We start from the raw sequence: 19,779 nt of genomic DNA on the forward strand, positions 1-19,779 counted from the left end.
CTGCTTCCTCTAGTACAATATCACTCCTGTTCAACAAAACATTAAAGTGGCTACTCTTAATCAACTTTCAATGTGAAAAATTTAATGGGGAAAGATAACAAGAAAAATTGCCGTTGGAGGGGAAGATAGTTTTGTGTTATTAAAGATATGCAAACGTTTTTTATTGTTTTACACGTGAGCGTTATATAAATAGTAAGGACATCTGTTCAGAATATAACATTACAACTTTATACGCCCATTAGCACTTGAGAAGGAACCAACTAAATCAAAGAAAAGATATTTAACAGAGCTTCACAAAAAAATTCGACCTCAGTACAGAAGGTGGGCTCGGTTATTCTCAACAAATCTTTTGCTCACTTTATAAAACTATCTACTCTCAGGTGTTGTTAAATATACCCATGAGAATAGGGAGGACTCTTCTGAGGACCAGAGCCCCTAGTTTATGTTAACAGTGCACATTTTTGTCTGAATGGACTAGAGAAGAGGTGAAGGGGTCTTGAGCACGTGTCAAGTCACAGTTATTTAGTGAGAAATGCAAATAGGATTATTGTGGGTAAAAAAATAAAATATGAGAGTAAAGATATAGAGATATTAAGATAAAGGCAAGCTATTTGACCTAATGTAGAAAGCAAGAAGGAAACTAAGCCTGAGCAAATGATTTTAAGAAGTACATGACATAGTTGGAACCACACAAAATGAATTTGGCAGCTGTGTCTTCATGTTGCGAGAGTGGGAAAAACTAAGAGGCAAAGAGACAAAAAAGGAGGGATTATAGTATTTCTTAAGATGAGAAACGAATCATACACAAACAGGGATTGTATCTTGAGAGATGAAGAAAGGGGGATAGATATTGAAGATGTTGTGAAGAATTGAAGATCTGGCAACAACTTGGCTCAAAGATTGTAATTTTCCACTGCCAAAATTTTCTCAATTTTAGGACATGGCAGAAGATCAAAGTCTGAGTCTCTTTTGCTTATACAGATCAAGTGCAACAAGAGTGTTACACATTAGTTTAGATATTCCCTGGGCTTTCTTTCTAAATAAAAGGGCCACTTTGAAATGTGATTCCAATAGGATTAATGATCCCATTTGAACATGTATTTTTGAAAATGAGTGATGGCAATCGAATAAGGAATCTATACTGTACTGAGTATCTACTGAAGGTGGTGCATGGTGCTAAAAAGTTTACATTGCTAGCTTATGTTAAGCCTTGTGAGACTTGTGGAGGAACTTGCTTTATTTCCCTTTGATAAAAGTAGACACTGAGACTCTGGGAGGTTCAGAGTATTGCCCAAGACATCATAGCCAGGAAGGAAGTGGCATCTTTGGGATTTAAATGCATTGCTATGTGAGTGCCTTTATTCTATACTGCCTTCTATCACAAAATATTTTACTAGTGATTATGTTTTGTACATTTAAAAATTACCCTTTACAAAAATTAGATCTGTTTCCACAAATGCAGAGGTGTATCTCTCATATTTCATGCGTATTTTTTGGCACGTTGTCCATATCTCTCTCATCTATATTTAACTGTCAAATCCTATATAGGCAGTAAATAGGATTGTCTAATTCAGTTTACAGAATAATAAATTTATAGAGGTACATAATAAATGCTACTTAAACTTTATTATCAAAACAAATGATTTATCTATTCTTCCTAATTGCATTCTCTGTCTATACTTCTCATTGACTTTGGAAAAACAGTTACTCTTGTCCTCTGTATAGCAGAAGAATCACAGAAGCACCACTTAAAGATATGCAATATAGTCTACTATGTTTGACAGTTCTACACCCGGTTAAAATATATATATATATATACAAAATAAAGATCTGTATTTTAAAATTAAAGTATATTTTAATTTTAATGAAAAAATTAAACATGAAATTTTATTATACACTCAGAGAAAGAAGTAAAATATTACTTAAACAAAGGAAAGCAATATTTTACAGTTTTTCATGACATGTACATGATTTCCAAAGTTGATTTGTTTTATAGGAAGGGTTCTTATACAGTTATGCCAACTGGTTCCATGTGTCTCCTATCTGAAGCTTCATGATAACCTTCGTAGTTACCAAGTGTCCGAGTCTCACTCAGTTACTACAAAATTTGGGTTTCTAAACTTTGTAGAATTTTGCCAAAATCCTCCACCAAGTTAAAATTTGGCAAGTAGATTGAAAACATGTAAAGAGCTAAATCAGTATAGCTCAAACCACTGAGCAATAACACTATTCATATGCATAACAAATATGGTACCAGTTTCTAAAATGCCTGAAACTTTCCAATTAGGAAAGCCTTGGATATAAATCTTGAAATATCCAACAGCACATTGCCACGTTACAAATTAGAGCATTCTATTCTCTTAAATTTCCTAACCCACTGCATCTGCTCCCTGTATAACTGAGAGTTTAATTTTTTTAAATCCTTTTGTATACAACGTAAAACTGGTTCCAAAGACCACATTGTGGACCAGTCAAAAAAAAAAAACAGAGAAAGGGGGAAAATGAAAATGAGCCAATTCTATTTCCTATTAAAGAGTATGTATGTTCTCTGAGGTTAAGGATTGCCTAGCACCATACCTAGGTCAAAGTCCAGACTTAATAGGATTGGTCAAAAGATAGGTCAAAAGACTAGATAAATAAAAGTCATTGCAGAATATTTTAAAGTGAGGCTGAATTTGCCCTAGCCTTGAACTCCAATATGACCTGAGCTTTTGGGAAGGAGAACTGCATCTACGAAGAGATTCTATGAGTCTTTTCTAGACAGAAATGGAATTTGAAATAGTTGCTCCTAGGGAATTTATAATTCTCTCATTTTTTTAAGGAAAATATATATTGCAAATATAAAATGATAAAAGGAAAAAATCAATCACCATACCTCTCCATTAAAGAAGCAGAAAATTGTAGAGACCAAAAGACCCTGTAAAAGAAAAACACAATTATCTGATTCCAAACGGAAAAGATACATTGTTTGTAACCAACTTGTTGCATACATAGTCAAAAATAAAACCAAAGCTATATGTAAATTTAATACCAAATTTCCCAAGCTGCCTTCCGGATGCAAGAACATCATACCTGATAGTGCATAAGAATGGTTATGATGTAGTCGTATACCTCCTCTGCAATCCTCCCTTCGGGTCGCCATGGAAGCAGCACAAATTCAATGCCAAGTAACGGCACCAGGATAAGCGTAGCTCTCACAGCTTTCATGTAGAGATTAGATTCTGCTTGGTGAGTAACTTTTAACTTGGTGATGAGAACACGTACAATATTTAACAGGAAAAAAAGATTGACCTAAAAGAAAGTGAAACGGTATTAAGAAGCATTATTGAAGGATCTTTAATTTTATAAATCTTAGAATATTTTCGAGGTACAAGAATATGTTCTACTAAAGGGAATATTTGCCTAAGATATTAATTTGTATTTCTGGAATTGTGAATTATTAATTTAACAAGTACATCAATTTTAGTGGACTTGGACTGTAGAAAAATAAAATTATGGTGGAAGTAATGTGGAACATATTCAGTTGAGGAATATCTGAGTGTTTTTCTCAGCATATTTTCTTATGCAATTTTTTTGAATTTTGCTACGGTCCAAAAACTAAAGCTTTTGAACATTTTCAGCTCAAACAAAGGAAAGAATTGTTTATTCTTTCCATTGATCAATTCTTTCAACAAACGCTAATTTTTTAAAGTGCCTCCTCTGTATCAGTGTACATACTAGGTACTTTCCAAATACATATTACATCATAATAACCATTTTTGTCTTTTTTGGTTTATCCTTCCTGTGTTTCTTTTTGTAACAACAATCCTTGTAACTCCCCAAGATAGTACTGTAATCCTCTTTATCTTTTTGAGTAGGCTGAATCACACACTTGAACTAGTTGATATTCAACCTAGACCATCCTAGAGATAAAAAAATGTTGGCACCTCATGGGGCCTTCTGTTAATTACTTTCTGTAATTACATATTTACTATGTGTTAACAACTTTCGCCAAGAGAAAACATTCTCTTTGAAAGGGGGACATAAAACTTCAAAAATATAGTGTGGATAACTAAGTTATCAGAAAACGGACAGAGTTCTGCTGGAATACATTTCTGTGTCTTTCTCTCTCTCTGGTTACTTTCTCTCTTTGTTATCTTCATCCAAGTCAATATCTTTTACTTTTGTCTATTTTCTCTGGGCCCATTCCTTATGCCTTCCATAGGATTATGGACATTAACTCCAGATGAGACCCTTAGGACTCTTACGGTATTATGCTATTTTCTTTTCTTTTTTCTCACCCTGACTTCTAGCATCTGTGCTTGTCTAATAATCTAAAAATTTCAAACTGCATACCAATATGGAATTGATATCCGCATACCTTAATAAATTGAAAAAATAATGGTAGCATCTCATTTAATGTAGAAAACAATGAACAAATAACATAAGTTTGCTGATTTAAGGCATGTGTTATGAAAATAACTGGTCATAAAAACATTCCACTATTATTTTTAGAGAATTCAATGGAACATATGCTTCAAAAATAGACAGCACACTATAATCCTGATGGAAGCACATCTATGAAAAGTAACATGGTTACAGACACAGGAATGTCTCTGCTAAAGACAAAAGCAGAATAAGCCATTTCAACAGGTGTAAGAATGAAACATGACAAATCAACTCATCAGCTGTTATTCTACCCATCCTACTGTGCTCTCTTCCTAAGCACTCATTGCTGTTTTAAAGTTTTGCTAAATGGAAATTACTACCAGCCCATAGAAGAAAAAATAATAATGCCTTTTTACCTGCTTATAAATTTAGAATATGACATATTTTATAATCCTAATAAGCAAAAATCTTAAATGATAAAAATCAGTAGAAATGCTGCAATTTAGATGCCCATTATTTGCAACTTTCTAAATGCAAAGTGCTTGTCCAAAATGGCAAGTCTGATTTAAAATGTGAAACTAGAAAGTCATCCTACTTCATTTTTTGCAAATACTTCCATTTATTGTAAATAAAAAATAGAACAAGAATTTTCAATTTCAGATGAACTATATCTGAATCTCATCCATCTTAGAGCAAAACTAGTTCAGGAGAAGAGAAGAAAGCTGTTTTTACTGGAATGTCCATCAAGTTTCCATAGCTAGTAGGCACAACAGGACATTTTCATGTCATGATACCACCCCAGGGTCATGACAGGAAGCGGGGTGAGTCAGCACAGTGGTAGTAGGAGGATTCCTGGGAGCCATTCTTGTTCTAGAACAACCAGCAATCACTTAACCAGGCACTGAAGTGACCTAAGTATCTGTCACTAAGCACAAATTGAACGTAACCCCTCTCAACTTCCCCTTAGCAGGATCTCAAAAATGCTGTAGCCACGCTAGTACCACCCTGCTCAAGGGGAAATGTGACAGAGGAAGTCTGAGTGGAAAGAAACAGATTGCGGTTGAAATCTCTTATTTATACAAAACATATGACCATACAAACAATTGCTTGAGCCCCGCCCAAGACCTTGGAATTGGTCAGGACCAGTGAGGAGCCTTGGAGCTTAAACAAGGACGGAACAATGTATCCTGGTAGAAAAATAGGTTTCTAATAATTTTTAGGCCAAAAAAATGGAAAAAGTTTTATGCAAATCATGTGGATTTCACTTCCCTTCCTCCGGAGCAGCTTGATGGGCTATCCTCCAATGTGATATTTTACCCCTGCTGCGCCATCTACTCTCCTCTCAAAGTTGACGTGGACAGCCTTTTCCAAGGATTTCGTTAGTTGCTGTTACATTTTTCATTTGCTGAGTGCTTTTACTTATTTGCTGAACCCCTCTGATTTAGGCTTTGGAATCACATACCCCTCTTTAGTCAGATCTCTGGTAATAAAATTTTGCCTTGTATTTGTTCTGTAAGCTCCCAGGTGGCCCAAACAATGGATCTTAATTTCTTTGAGCTCTCCTCAGAACAAAACCATGGTATCACGTAGAAATTACAAGAAATTTTCTAAAGCATTTTTGTTATATTCTAGGCACTGTATTAATGACTCAACAGGATACATCTCATTTAATCTTTACAACACTCTGTGACATATTTATGCTTATTATTCCATAATCCCAGGTGAGAAAGCAATGGCACAGAGAGGTAAAAAATAAAATGAAACAAAGACACTCCGAGATGCACAGCCAGCAGTGGTAGAGCTGGGTTTCAGTGCCAGCTCTTTCAAAGAATACAGAGTAAGGACGTCTCAGGGTACAGCTTAGAGACAGTATGTCACAATGTCCCTAGTATGTGCAGGGAGCAAGGAAAGGAAATTCTTCTCTCCCTGAAATTTTCAGTAGAGTCTACATTAAGTTATGTTAAAATTTCCGTAAGAGATATAATAAATTCCATGTGTTGATTTTTTGAACTGGCTATCTTGTGTGGCCAGGAATAAATCAGAAATTTGACACTTATTACACGCTTTATACACACCAGGCTAAGCACTTTTCATGTATTAACTCATTCAATTCCTTGTTAAAAAAAATTTTAAAGTTGCTATTATTACATTTTCTATTTTATGAGAGAGACTTGAAACACAGACTGATTAGTTTGATTGCCTAAGGTCACACAGGAAGTAAAAGGTGTAAGAGCTCAAATGCACGCAGTCAGCCTCCCAGAACTTACCCTCTAATTTTTATGACACACTTTTGAGAATGGCTTGACAATAAATACATTTGAGAATGGCTTGAACAGTGTTCTAACGTTACCATATACTAATTGCAGCTAGCAAATATAGTAAAACAATAGAAGAATATTTGTTTAAAAAAAGAGTCTGAAAACATGGGCTGGAAAGCTTTGAATTTTGGTTGAGAAACATACCACCTTAGTCTTTTTATATATAACTAAATATCAGCTGTAATTACAGTCTTAGAGACTGTAATTGCATTCTGGTCTCTCATGCTCTACGAAAGAAAGCATGTTGATTTGGATTAATTTATTTGCCCATTGAAACAATGTAATAAAAGCATTGAATGTGACTTTTGTTTCCCTGCAACCACATTTCCAATTGGCGCACTTGTATTAAGTGATGATCATGGTAATAATCAAACAACAGTTTAAGCAACATTTTCTTTCCACATTCAAGTCTTTTCTTTATAAGAATATTACTCCTATTACCAACATAAGTGTGTGGGTTTTTCCAGTTTGCCATCCCCACCTACTAGAGCCATCCCTTGCCCTTCTCTGTTCTGCTCGGTGCCCCCCGGAAGCTCCGACGCACCTCTGAGAACTGCGTCATCGCCCAGGCTTTCTTGCGTCTGACATTTGCTGCATTTGGTCAATGGGAGGAACAAAGAAAGAGAAGTTTGAGTATTTCTTTCTCCTTCCTTTTCCCTGCCAGGCTGTGGTTGGGGCAGTGGCTGTGTTCCTGTACCCAGGGCCACAGCTCCTGTTGGACCACGCCTCCCAGCACTCGCCCATCTGCAGTTAACTGTTCTGTCGCTCTTCCAATCTAGCCGCAGTAGCAACTTTCCACTGTTGGTCCTTGGTGCCTCACCATCCCTTATGAATTAGTTCCTTTGCTCATCCTGCCAGCACCTCAAATATAATACCTTCATTAAGCCCTCTTCAATTAAACACTGGGAGCACGTCATCTGTGTCCACTGGGATCCTGAAGAGTACCATAGGCCAGATGATTCAGAAAATAAAGCTGAAATATGAACAATGATGAAAAATGAAGGATTTTAATTACATACCAGTAAAGCAGCGCAAATTGGGCCGTGGATAATGTAGAGGAGATGGGTATCAGAACTGATCCAGCAGCTAGGGGAAAAACAGAAATTATGTTGAAGATTTTCATTTGACTTAGTTCCAATAGGAATCACAAAGAGAGATTATCTTACTTGTCATTGTAATATAAGCTTCTGGCAACGGCATGTATACAAGCAGGAATCATTGGAAATCCTGTAAATAGTAAAGAAAAAGAAAATAAATAGGCAACTGTCTTTATCGATGGAACTTCTAAAATATGTCATGAAATATGAAACACAGAGATACTCTAGGAACAAAAATAACTGGTCACTATATGTCTATTGAATAAATATTATCTGTATAGTCAGCCAGTAAATATGGTAATGTATTAGGTATTTATATTTTCAGGTTTGTGTGTATAAGTTTTCCTCTAGTATAAGTCATCTTGAATCAGTGGACTCCAGAACTTAAGTCTATAAATGTGCTGCCTAAGCCTCAAGGCTTAGAAGAAATCCAGCATTCGTATATTTTCTGTGAGATGGAATTGGCCAATATTTGGTAGATGATCAGATGTGGGAACAAGTCAAGACTAACGGTGTGAAGAAGCGAAGGAAGAGAGAGATGGTTTGTGCGTCAGAAATTTTTCATGTTTTGAGCATTCTAAATCAGATCTTTCAAACATGAACTGAAGAAATGTTTTATAAAGGTAACCTGAATGCACTAATGATTGTGTGCGTGTGTATACATACCTGTATATATCTATATCTATTATCAGACTGGATGGATAGAGGATAGAAGGTACGTAGATAGATAAATAGATAATGTAATTTCTGTTATGTTCCTGAAAACTAGTCCTTCCTATGGAATTCATTTTCAGGATTTTATATTTTGTATTATTCCAGTTATTTTTTTAATATGCTAGAAGTGTATCATTGTTTCCTTTGTGAATAATACCATGCCAGGAGATTGTGTGAAAAAAAATAGATCTTTTGCACGCCTTTATTCAATAACTGATCCCTCTTAGATAAAGTTACAGTATTTTTTTTAAACAAACAGTTTTAGAATGGAACTTCAAAGCTGCTTAAACCCAATGCCCTCATTTTGCACATGAGGAAAAAGGAGACTCAGAACACCAAAAAGACTAGATCCCTAATTCGTGCTTGTAATTCTATTGTTTTAGTCACTAGATATTTAGCCAAGGTACACATTGGGATATTAAATAGAAAAAAACCCAGATTGTATTATTAATTGACCTCTGACTACTGAAAACAATGAGTCAGTGGTACTTTGTTTAAATATTTCAATTTGTAGCAATAAACAAAGGTTAATCACCTGATTTTTTTTAAAATGACTAATAATAAGTATATTTTTATTACAAAGGAACTCTGCATCCTCCAAAAGCTTTCTTAATAAGGTGAAGCAACAGATATGTGTAATGGCACTTACCCCAGCCAAGAAAATAATACCACATCAAGTGTTGCTTCTCTGCAAACACAGCCACCACAATGAGTGTGTGTAGGTAAATGCCTTCACAGAGCATCCAAAAGTAATTACAGCCCATCAGGTAATGATGAACGAACTGAAACAGTTTACAACTAATCTGTGAGAAAAAAAGAAAGCAATCAATATTTAATTGCTTATGAATTCACATGTAAAGCCATAGTCTAGTTTACCTCAGTTATATAGAAACACAGAATTTTCTCTCCTGTACAGGAAATCTTACACAGTAATGATTCAGATTTGTAAAATGCCGGCCTGCATCCTCATCTAATGGTGTCTCTAAAGTTTTTAGCCACTGACTCTAAAGATTTATAATGGCATACCTCCAAGGAAATCTGTAAATTCCAAATCTACTACATTTAGTGGATATATATTTTCCTAATGTGTTTAAGTTATTATGTAACTATAATATAAAAGTTTCACACATGAATGACTTTACATCTATTTGAGTTATGTCACCCTGAACTCCTTGATGGTTGCATTCTGTTGGAAAAATCTTAGTAATTATCTTAATAATTTCAAAAACAATTCATGAAAAGTGCCAAACACTTGGAAAGTCTTGCATATTAGGCCACCAGTACAAATACTTATTAAATAATAACCTAATGAGCCCATGCTTTGTCTTATTAAAATATGGGGTTTGGGGGGCTGGCCTCATGGCGTAGCAGTTAAATGTGCGTGTGCTCTGCTGCTGGCGGCCTGGGTTCAGATCCCGGGCGCGCACTGATGCACCGCTTGTCAGGCCATGCTGTGGCGGCATCCCACTTAAAGTGGAGAAAGATGGGCACGGATGTTAGCCCAGGGCCAGTCTTCCTCAGCAAAAAGAAGGGGATTGGCTTGGATGTTAGCTCAGGGCTGATCTTCCTCACAAAAAAAAAAAAAAAGAAAAAAAATATGGGCTTAGAAGGTTTCATGTGAGTATAAAGAAGAAAAAGTGATGGTTTTCCTTCCTCTTTTCCTGAGGTCTCCACTTCTCTTCTCCACTCTTAAAGAGACAGGAAGAGGGACGTTCAAGTATAGGGTAAAGAAAACATGGAGTAAGAATTTACTCCCATAGCAAGGGGAATAAATTGAAAGCTCTCCCAGAAACACATGGCCAATTATTCCCATCAGCTGCAATTTCCAGTCTGGAATGCAGTAAATATTTAGCAGCAATTATCATTATTTTTGAAATAAATATTTTTTTCACTTAAAAGAAAATTGGAAATGAAATGCACTGGAAAATAATTATTGGGTTATCATAGAATAGTAATAATAACATTTGCATACGAGTTAGCTTAAAAATGTTTTTAATATATATTGTTTTATTTAAACCTTAAAATAATTCTGTAAGGCATGATTTATCACTAGTCACATATCTTATAGATTAAAAACTGAGTACTAGAGGGGCCGGCCCCATGGCTTAGCGGTTAAGTGCGCTTGCTCCTCTGCTGGCGGCCCAGGTTCGGCTCCGGGCGCACACCAATGCACCGCTTGTAAGGCCATGCTGTGGCGGCGTCCCATATAAAGTAGAGCAAGATGGGCACGGATGTTAGCTCAGGGCCAGTCTTCCTCAGTGAAAAAAAAGAGGAGGATTGGTATGGATGTTAGCTCAGGGCTGATCTTCCTCACACACACACACACACAAAAACAACTGAGTACTAGAGAAGTTAAGTGATTTGCTAATATTCATACAACATCAATCAAAAGTATACTCTGAAAACAAGTCTTGTATTTCCAATTTTGTTTTCATGACTATACATAATGCCTTCTAACTAAAGGACATTTATAAAACCTTTTCTTTCATTAAATAATCTGCAGAATGCATGACGCTAAATTTTAAATCAGGTACCTTGATGTCAAACAATATTATGTTAACAATGTCCTCTCAAAGGTAAAAATGAGTTATTCAATTATATTATATAGAAATAGTAGACTTCAGCTTCAAATTTTTATTTGCATAGTTTTTAGATATACATATGTAATTGGGCTTCTAACTCCTGATTTCATTTTTAAAAATTAATCCATAAACTATTATGATAAAAAGAACTAAAAGCATGCTTCGGAAAAATATTTTTATGAAGGACATTCGTGATATAAACAGGCAATAAATTTTCCAAGAATACATTAAAAATAACCATACTCCAGTTTGCAATTTGTGTGTTAAACACAATATCCTTGTATATTAAAGTGAGATTTAGAATCTCTTGCTCTGCAGCTTCATGACAAAACTTTGACTTTCCTTGTTCTAGAGAAATTCACTCTAAAATGGCAGGACATTAGTCGGTTTTTTATATTGCTAATTATACACCAGTGTGTTTCCTCACCCGGTGACTTTAGAGTGGAACATATACAAGATTAAGCAATCCGGATGCACGTGTGCAAACAATGCAGGGAATTTTAGAATTTTGGAAATTACCCTAAAAACACACATAAAACACATATGAGAGTATTGTTTATTGACCCATTGAGTGAAAATTCCTTCCCTTTTCTGACTTCAGTAACTAGATAATCTTTAAAAAACCACTTTATATATACATATATACACACCTCTCCACAAATCTATATCCAAAACTAGGTACAGATACTACAAACATTATGACAGCAGATGATTTTAAAAACTTGAATATATGTTTGTTATTTATGTAGATATTTTCATTTAAATATAGCTTCCATATGCATATAGCTTGCATAAAATATATACATTCGTATGAGTAAATTTTAGGTTATGTTTTAATAATCTAGCTTTTATGTTATGACAGCCTCTGTGCTTATTTTTGTGTGTCTTTTGATAACTCATCCTCAAAATTGTACTTCCAAAGGCATTCTAAGGAAACAATTTATAAATGTGTGCTGAGGTGATAAGGACTTGATAGAACCCTATAAAAATTTTATGTTAATAAAGTTTAACATTATATAGGGAATGTATAATTCATTTTCCTGATGGTTTTATTAACTCTTTAAAGTCAGCCTGATACCAAACATACAATTTAATTTAAACTTTCTATTCTCATGTGTAGTTTTTTCTAACTACACAGAGTTAGTTGCTTTGATTGATTTTTCAATTCAATTGAGTAAAGGTTATGTAGTCATAAACCCTTATGTCCCACCAGCAGCAGGACTCTAGCCATAAAATGAGGTGAAGATATGTGTAACATATGTAAATTATTGAAGCAAAGAAATGTATTCCTCCTTTTGATATGCAATCTTTATAACTTGTGGATTATTGAGATATATTTACCTTTCTGGATTGGAATATAGCTACATATACTGTCTATGTGACAGACCTTAAAATATACATATATGAGTACTTAATTACACACCTAATACACATATCAGGGTCCCCACCCCTCCCATCTCTTCCCCACTAACCTCTTGAATCTAAGGACACAACCTTGTTTTACTTACAGGATTTGAGGCCACTAAGGGCTGGTTGTTGGCCACTGCAGTGAGTTGAATGATTGTTACAATAGAGTTACAAACAAAAGAGAAGAACAGATTTTTGTGCAAGGTAATTCTTTGGCAACTTAGGCTCCTAAGGGGCAAGAGAAACCAAAGGATGTTGACATCATAAAACGTTTCCACATTTTTTATGAATAATCATTTAAATAAGATACATTCACAATTCATAGCAGCTGCTCCAAATTTGGAGGAATTATTTTTTCTCCCCAAGATTTACTCATGATAAAAAACTTAATTAGGGAAAACTTGTAATTCCTTAAAACATAGAGACAAATGTCTTGCTTCAGTGCAGGTAGACATATGTAGAGATAGGAAATTTGTCTTATGAGGCCTCTTTATAAATTTCTTCTGTTAATCTCTCAACATGATTAATATTTGATTCATTCTGAAAATGTAGAAGCTGATATTCAGTGAAGTTAGATCATTGATCAAAAGATTATGCAGCTAATTAACTTGAAAACTTTGGATTTGTCTGTCAGATTCTTACACAGATAATGGTCTTTTCATTATACCATGTAGGTTGTTCTGTTTATATAACCTGTTCATGGTTGTTCTGTTTATACCACGTAGCCTCTCTGTGCTGGTGGAGATTACGCAGACAAACCATGAGAAAGAAAACATTGTATTCAGAATAGATAAATTGATAAAAATATAGACTTAGCAACCAATGAGGTTTGTCCAGCTTGACTGAATTTTTTTTTCTAATTGGCCCAACCATACATAAGATATAAAAATATTACCACGTTTTACTGGAGGTCCTCATAAAACAAAATAAATGAGCGTTATGGAGTTCGTATAGAAATAGATTTCAGGAAAAGTTGTCGTTAATGACAAGTAACGTTGCTCTTCAGATTGAATCCACGTTCACTCTACGAGATTGTCCTTTTATGACTGCCTTACCTATGCTCAAAGACCAACTCAAGTACTACCTCCTTCATGAAGCATTTATTTGAAGGCTTATAATGGGTAAAGTTTTAAAATAGTAGAAAGGAATACATTTGAAACTGAATACTTAATATCAAAACAAAACACATATGTAGGAAGACATGAGGAATCATTTCATTACAGAGACTTAAAAGCTCATTTTATGTTCTTACAAAATTATGCAATTGATATGGTCAACCCAGATAATCCACCCTATATAACTCAAACCCCAAATGACTTTACTTTGGAAACTTTAAGGAGATTTTAATCTAATTTTATCATGACATCACTTTATCCTAAATAGAATATGTGCCCAGGATATTATAGTTAGGCAGGGATGCTAAGGTTTTCTATATTTAAAAATGTAAAGTTTAGGCTATATCGTCTCTAAAATTTCTTCTGGTTATAGGTCTGTGATTCTATATATAACTAGTATTTTAAAGCATCTGGAAGTGAATTCAATCTCAGTGAATATTTATGGATTTTCAATACATGCCTTCCACAGAAGTGCGTGCTATAAGGGACACTTCTGTGAAAAGCTTCATGACCAAGATGGCTCTTGGATCAATCATTGCCTTTTAAACAGTCATCGACCGACAAGTGTGTGAAGTCCAGCTAGAGTCCATCAAAATAGAAACAGCTGAGAATTGCTAGTATTTTCATATTAGACAGTCTTTATTTGATTTGACTTTGCAGAGTGTGAGAGTAATGAGAGGCAGGCAGGGACCAAGCTACAGAGTGTAGATGATGTTCTATAGAAAAGAAGAATCTTTGAAAGTTTTGAACAAAGGAGTGGCATGATTCTTGTTATTATTTAAGTAAAGTCAACATTGAGGCAAAAATGGTTCTATTTTCAATAAAATACCACAGCAGTGACACAAGTGCTTTGTGTTCACTGGGGGTGAAGAGAATTAACGATATGAGAAGAGGTCTAGTAAAGAATATTCTTTCCAAATCATTTGTATTGTGTGTGGTTTATTTCTTGTAATTTATCATTCTTCTGTGAAGAACATTATGAACATATAAAATTTTCCACATGGTCTTATTTTAAAATGCTTGCCTTGAGCTTAACCCATGTCTACGGAGTGCCAACTATTGTTTAGGGAAAAACTGCTTACCCATGCAAATACTCACTTTTTTAGTAACAGAATTTAGATAGCTCAGCTACCATTATGGGAAAAAAATTAAGATGTTTTCCTTAACTGGGCTATTTTGCCCTCCTCTGCTGAACACACTTATATCCAGGTCCATTGGTTAAGACATATATATAAACAACAAAATTTCATAGTTTTGAAATTACAACCAAAAGGCAGGCAAGGTTTGCTTAGACAGCAAATCAGAAATATTTGTAGAGCAAATTAGAATGAAGGAAAACAAACATTAAAGGAGGCTTTCAAAAATAGCAATTCGTGACGGAATTAAGGGCTGAAAGATAGGAGCTGAGGAACATAAAACAAACAGCATTTATATTATAACTGCTGATATTTATAATATTCACATGTGAAAAGGTTGGAAGTAAGTAAAATAAAATGCTAACTGTAGTTAGTTGAAAAACAATTTTAGTTTTCCTTGTTTACACTTAAACTTCCTTTTCTTCTCCGTGATGGTCTGTATTTCTGTTTCTCTCAGAATTCCCTCTTTTCTGATGACTCTCCTCCTACCTCAACCTGGCTTGAAAGTTAAGGACTTAAAAATGAGCTACTGGTATCTGTTTTCTTCTAAAGATGTGATTATTTTGAGTACGGTCGCAAAAAAAATGGCTTCTTATTCTCTTACTCTGTGATACAATGTTATACAGCATTTTCCTTTTTTAGACCCAAACTATGTCATATTATGGGCAAAATTTTGAAATGATAGAATTAAATCCTATTATAAATGAAATATTTAATATCCAAACCAAACAAATACTTAATAGGATACATGAAATCATTTCAGTACAGAGACATAAAGCTTATTTTGAGTGTTTTACGAAATTATTCAAATAATATGGTCAACATAGGTAATCCACCCTATATATCTCAGACCAAATATTTCTGCATTGGAAACCCTGCTATCCAGTTTAGCTGTCCATATTGTTGTAACAATCTGGACCATAGCCAAATCATTTCACTTCGTGTTGTGTAAACATGTCCTACTATTTACAATACTAGCCTACTGCTGTTGCTTTAGGTTCTTCCATTTCTTCCTCTAGGTTCTGTGCAACTTAATGCAGACAGATGCTATCTGACATATGCTTTCTATCAACGTCTAGTGGTAAAAATAGCTCAGATTTTTCTAGTGATACATATTGTTTTCTTCTAAACATATTCATTGATACATGTAAGTACATTAGTACAAATAAAATCAACTCGTAAATGAAAACCAAAACATGTACTTGGTAAACACACTGCTTTGATTAAACGAAACCCTAAAAATATATAGATATTTTTCCAATGTTAACTTGCAACCAATTTCACCTACTCTAAATTTTTAAATGTGTTGTTTTACTCAAAATATTAAAACAATTGTCTTATAGGATTAGAGAATGTTTTAGAAAAAACTCTCTCCCCTTTCTTTAAATGTTATAATATCCTTTTCTATCCTAGCATAACCACAGAATAGAAAATGTGGTTTGTGGGTCTGGATTGTTTCCATTTCATAGTCTTTACATATAATTATTTTAGGACACTATTTCAATATGCAATTTTGACAAGCAGAGTTATAGAGGCAGTTGGTGTAAGTGTGTCAATAAAACCATTACACTGCATGTGGAATGTAACTATGCCATTCAGTTCTCTTTTGGAACAATTAGAAGCAGACCGCATCAAGTCAGTACATAGTTCAGAGTGGGTTTTGAAACCTGACCTGAGAGTGAATCTGGACTGCCACACTTACTGACAGTACGACTTTGGGCAAGTTATTTAAAAACTCTAATCCTCAGTTTCCTCATCTGTAACACAGGAATAACAATAGTACTTCATAGGCTTGTCTGGAAGGTTAGATGAGATCAATCATATCTAGTGCCCAGCATAATATCTAACCCATGGTGAACACTCAACGTTAAGTTAGCTATTATTTTTAACATAGTTATCATATGGCTGATTGTAATCAAGTTCTCTAATGGTTTTCTCTCACAAATAATAAAATAGCATCAAGGTTCACCTCAGTAATATAAAACTGCCCATGTTTTAAGTAATGCAATGAAATAGTAAATTGTCATGTTTTTGTTACAAAACACAATAATTTAGCATTAGAAAGACAATTTCCATGTGATGAAGGGCAATAACTTAAGCAACCTAAATTATCTTCCCAAGGAATTTCATCCTTCCCAGAGTTTCATCCTTCTCCATATTTCCACCTTCATTATCAGGCTGACTCCAAGTATTATGCTGCTCCTTATTCAAGGCTCTGACACAGAATGGACAAAATACTTGTCTTTGTTTCCCATTTAGTTTTGACATGAGGTGGAAATTTCCAAATTGCTTTCCTCGATACTAATCCTGAGCAAAACTAGTCATGGAAAGAGGAAGTACAAGCAATATAAGAATAGCCGGTCTACGAAGTACTGCCTTCTTATGCCAGTTTATCTAATTTAGTTTCCAAATGCTCAGCTCTTTTCCCAAGAAAACACTAACCGTGTATCCAAGAGGAAAGATCATGCCAATCTGAACACTGCCAAAAACAACGGGCAGAAAGCAATAAATGTATGAAAAGAAGAAGCAACATGGCTATCTTTCATCTACTAAATGGAAACTCGAGTTCATGGAATCACCTGGTTATGTATGACACAAAGTAAACATAACTTCTACCAACAGCTCTCTTTCGGAGGCTGCTGGTGATCCATATGGCCAGATTAGAAAAAGTACAGGAGTGTTTCAGCCAAGGTGCTCAATGAAAGTCCCTCTGGAGGGCAAATGGTCGCTCTCGCTCCATCATCCTCCCTCTTCCCCTGCCCCTGCCTCTCAGGGACGCTCATTTAATATGAGTACAGGCTGCGGAAGGAACAGACGTGCTCATTTTGTGTAGTCAACTGGTTTTCTCTCATGTGTGAACTCCCTCAGTGCAAGTGCTCTCCCTGGTCTCCTAATGGACAGGAAACCTAGAGAAGAAACAGTCAGGCTTTCTGAATGCCTGTGATTCTTACACTCCAAAAACCCCTTTTAGAGGCAGAATTCATAATAATAGCAGCCACCATTTGTTGAGCCCTTAGAATATCCCAGGCACAGAGATGAGGACTTTACATTCATTATCTCATTTAACAACCCCTTGAAGTATCAGTATCCTTTAATAAAATTGAGGTTTAATAAAGTTGTTCAAGGTCACAATCTTATTAAGTGATCTGCTGAATTTGAATGTTGAAGTTTCTAAGAAAGTAATAAGGCTTTGTCTCTTTTAATATTCATTTAGTCACTTATAACTATTCATTGATGCACAAGTAACATATCGTGTACTGTTTCTAGATGCTGGGGAAACAGTTGTGAATAATACAGAGCAAGACCCTGATCTCATGTCAGTGGAGGGTAAATAGACATATAAATTCCTTAATGTAATTCTAGATAGCGTTATATGCTTTTTAGAAAGTAAAATAGGACTAAAAGATAGATAAAGACTCTGGCCAGAGTGAGGGGAATATTCAAGACAGAACTGAAACAGGAGAAGATAGGGGAGAAAAGCATTCTAAGCACCCAGAGTCAAAGTTTTTTAAAAAAAGTTAAATCTTAAAGTTTTTGAGGAACAAGAAACACAATGTGAACAGCGCATAAGGCAAAACTCCACATTGGTTTTTTCCATACTAAGATGAAGAAAATAAAATTTAAGGAGCATAATTCACTGAATGACTTTTTGATTCTGATGTTCATACTCTACCGTGTTACATCTTAACGTTCCATCAGCAAATGTTAGCAGCGTAATATCCAGTCCTTCTTGAGTTTTGATTTTCCTAACTACTAAAGAGATGCTACCGTTTGGAGAGTTTACCTAGACTTGCTCCTCATATATCGTCATATCTGTGGGTACGGTCTGGGAAAATAAACTACGCTGCAAGAGTGGCAAACCACACTGCAATATATATTATGACTTTGGCGAGAAAAATGTTATGTTCTCTATTTCAAATTACAAAGTTTTAATCCATTCAAATGACTGTATAGTCTTTACATCAGGCAACGGATTATTAGCTTTCTTAAAATGATTTGTCTTTCTATTCCCATGAAAATTTAGCTATGCTTAAATGGCATGTATGTTTCAACTTGCTCAGGCAAAATAGATGAAATACACTTAGAAGTTGCATATTTATCAAAAATATCAACAGAAATATGTGATTTTTAACATTCAGTTATAGCTTTAAATAATAAATTTACAGTTTAAAATAAATCCAAATTCTTTAATTCAGTTATTTACTTTATATTTCCATACTTAGGACTCTTCTCCATAAACCAATAATATCAATTACATTATAGCAGAACTTGTTTTGTTAGAGTAAATCCATTACTTTTTGCATTGCTCTGTTTTTATTCAGATCTTATACTCTAATGTGGAAATGCAATGCTTTTATTATATAACCACAGTAGACATATTTAAAAAGCTTTCCAACTAAGACTCGCCTTATTGAATAGGAATGTTTTCAGCTCTCACCACGTTCATTTTGAGGGGGATGGATTTTTCAGCACATTGATTAAAACTCACTAATTTGGAAACAGACTCAGTGAGTATGATCTAATAAAACATTATATGAAAAACTATAGTTAATTAAATAGTATCCAATGGAAAGCTGAAGGAAGCCTGGGATGCATACAACAGAATAGGATATATCTCAGAACCACAGTGCATAACAAACTTACAACAAATGAAATGTACCACAGGAGTAGAGAAAGCGAGGAAGATCCTGGGTAGGCACTGAGAGAGACGTGATTCAGGGACCACTAGATGACTCTGTCTGAACTCAGCCATTGTCAAACCTGTGACAGTGCAGATTTGACAGGTTTTAATTAACTTGTGTAAGTGAAAGTTCTGATTTGACGAATCAGGTGCATCAGGGTATGATTTGTAGCGTAAGACTCTTTTTCCTGTATGTTTTGGTGTGGGATTTCTTTAAATAGTTAGCTTTCTTAAAAATCTATAAAGACTGAATCATGAACAGCTTTCAGGAGAAAAATTATAGCTTAAAGAAGAAAATTATACTTGTTCTAATTCAAGAGATAGGTGAAGAAACTGGAAATGAGATAAAAGTTCATCATGT

At 34.8% G+C, this 19,779-nt stretch overlaps 1 protein-coding gene across 2 annotated transcripts in view; it reads right to left on the reverse strand.

The window, feature by feature from the left end:
• Positions 1–19,779, reverse strand: part of CALCRL (calcitonin receptor like receptor) — a 102,657-nt gene that overhangs the window by 5,229 nt on the left and 77,649 nt on the right. For both annotated transcript variants that reach the window (XM_058549389.1, XM_058549388.1), the window contains 6 exons: positions 12,588–12,714; positions 9,147–9,300; positions 7,853–7,913; positions 7,706–7,772; positions 3,073–3,291; positions 2,876–2,917 (listed from right to left, as the gene is read on the reverse strand). In XM_058549389.1, coding sequence (XP_058405372.1) covers positions 2,876–2,917; positions 3,073–3,291; positions 7,706–7,772; positions 7,853–7,913; positions 9,147–9,300; positions 12,588–12,714 — 670 coding nt within the window. The remainder of the gene's footprint in view (positions 1–2,875; positions 2,918–3,072; positions 3,292–7,705; positions 7,773–7,852; positions 7,914–9,146; positions 9,301–12,587; positions 12,715–19,779) is intronic.

The sequence above is a fragment of the Diceros bicornis genome, chromosome 10 (genome assembly GCF_020826845.1).
Source record: "Diceros bicornis minor isolate mBicDic1 chromosome 10, mDicBic1.mat.cur, whole genome shotgun sequence".
Classification (NCBI taxonomy): Eukaryota; Metazoa; Chordata; class Mammalia; order Perissodactyla; family Rhinocerotidae; genus Diceros; species Diceros bicornis.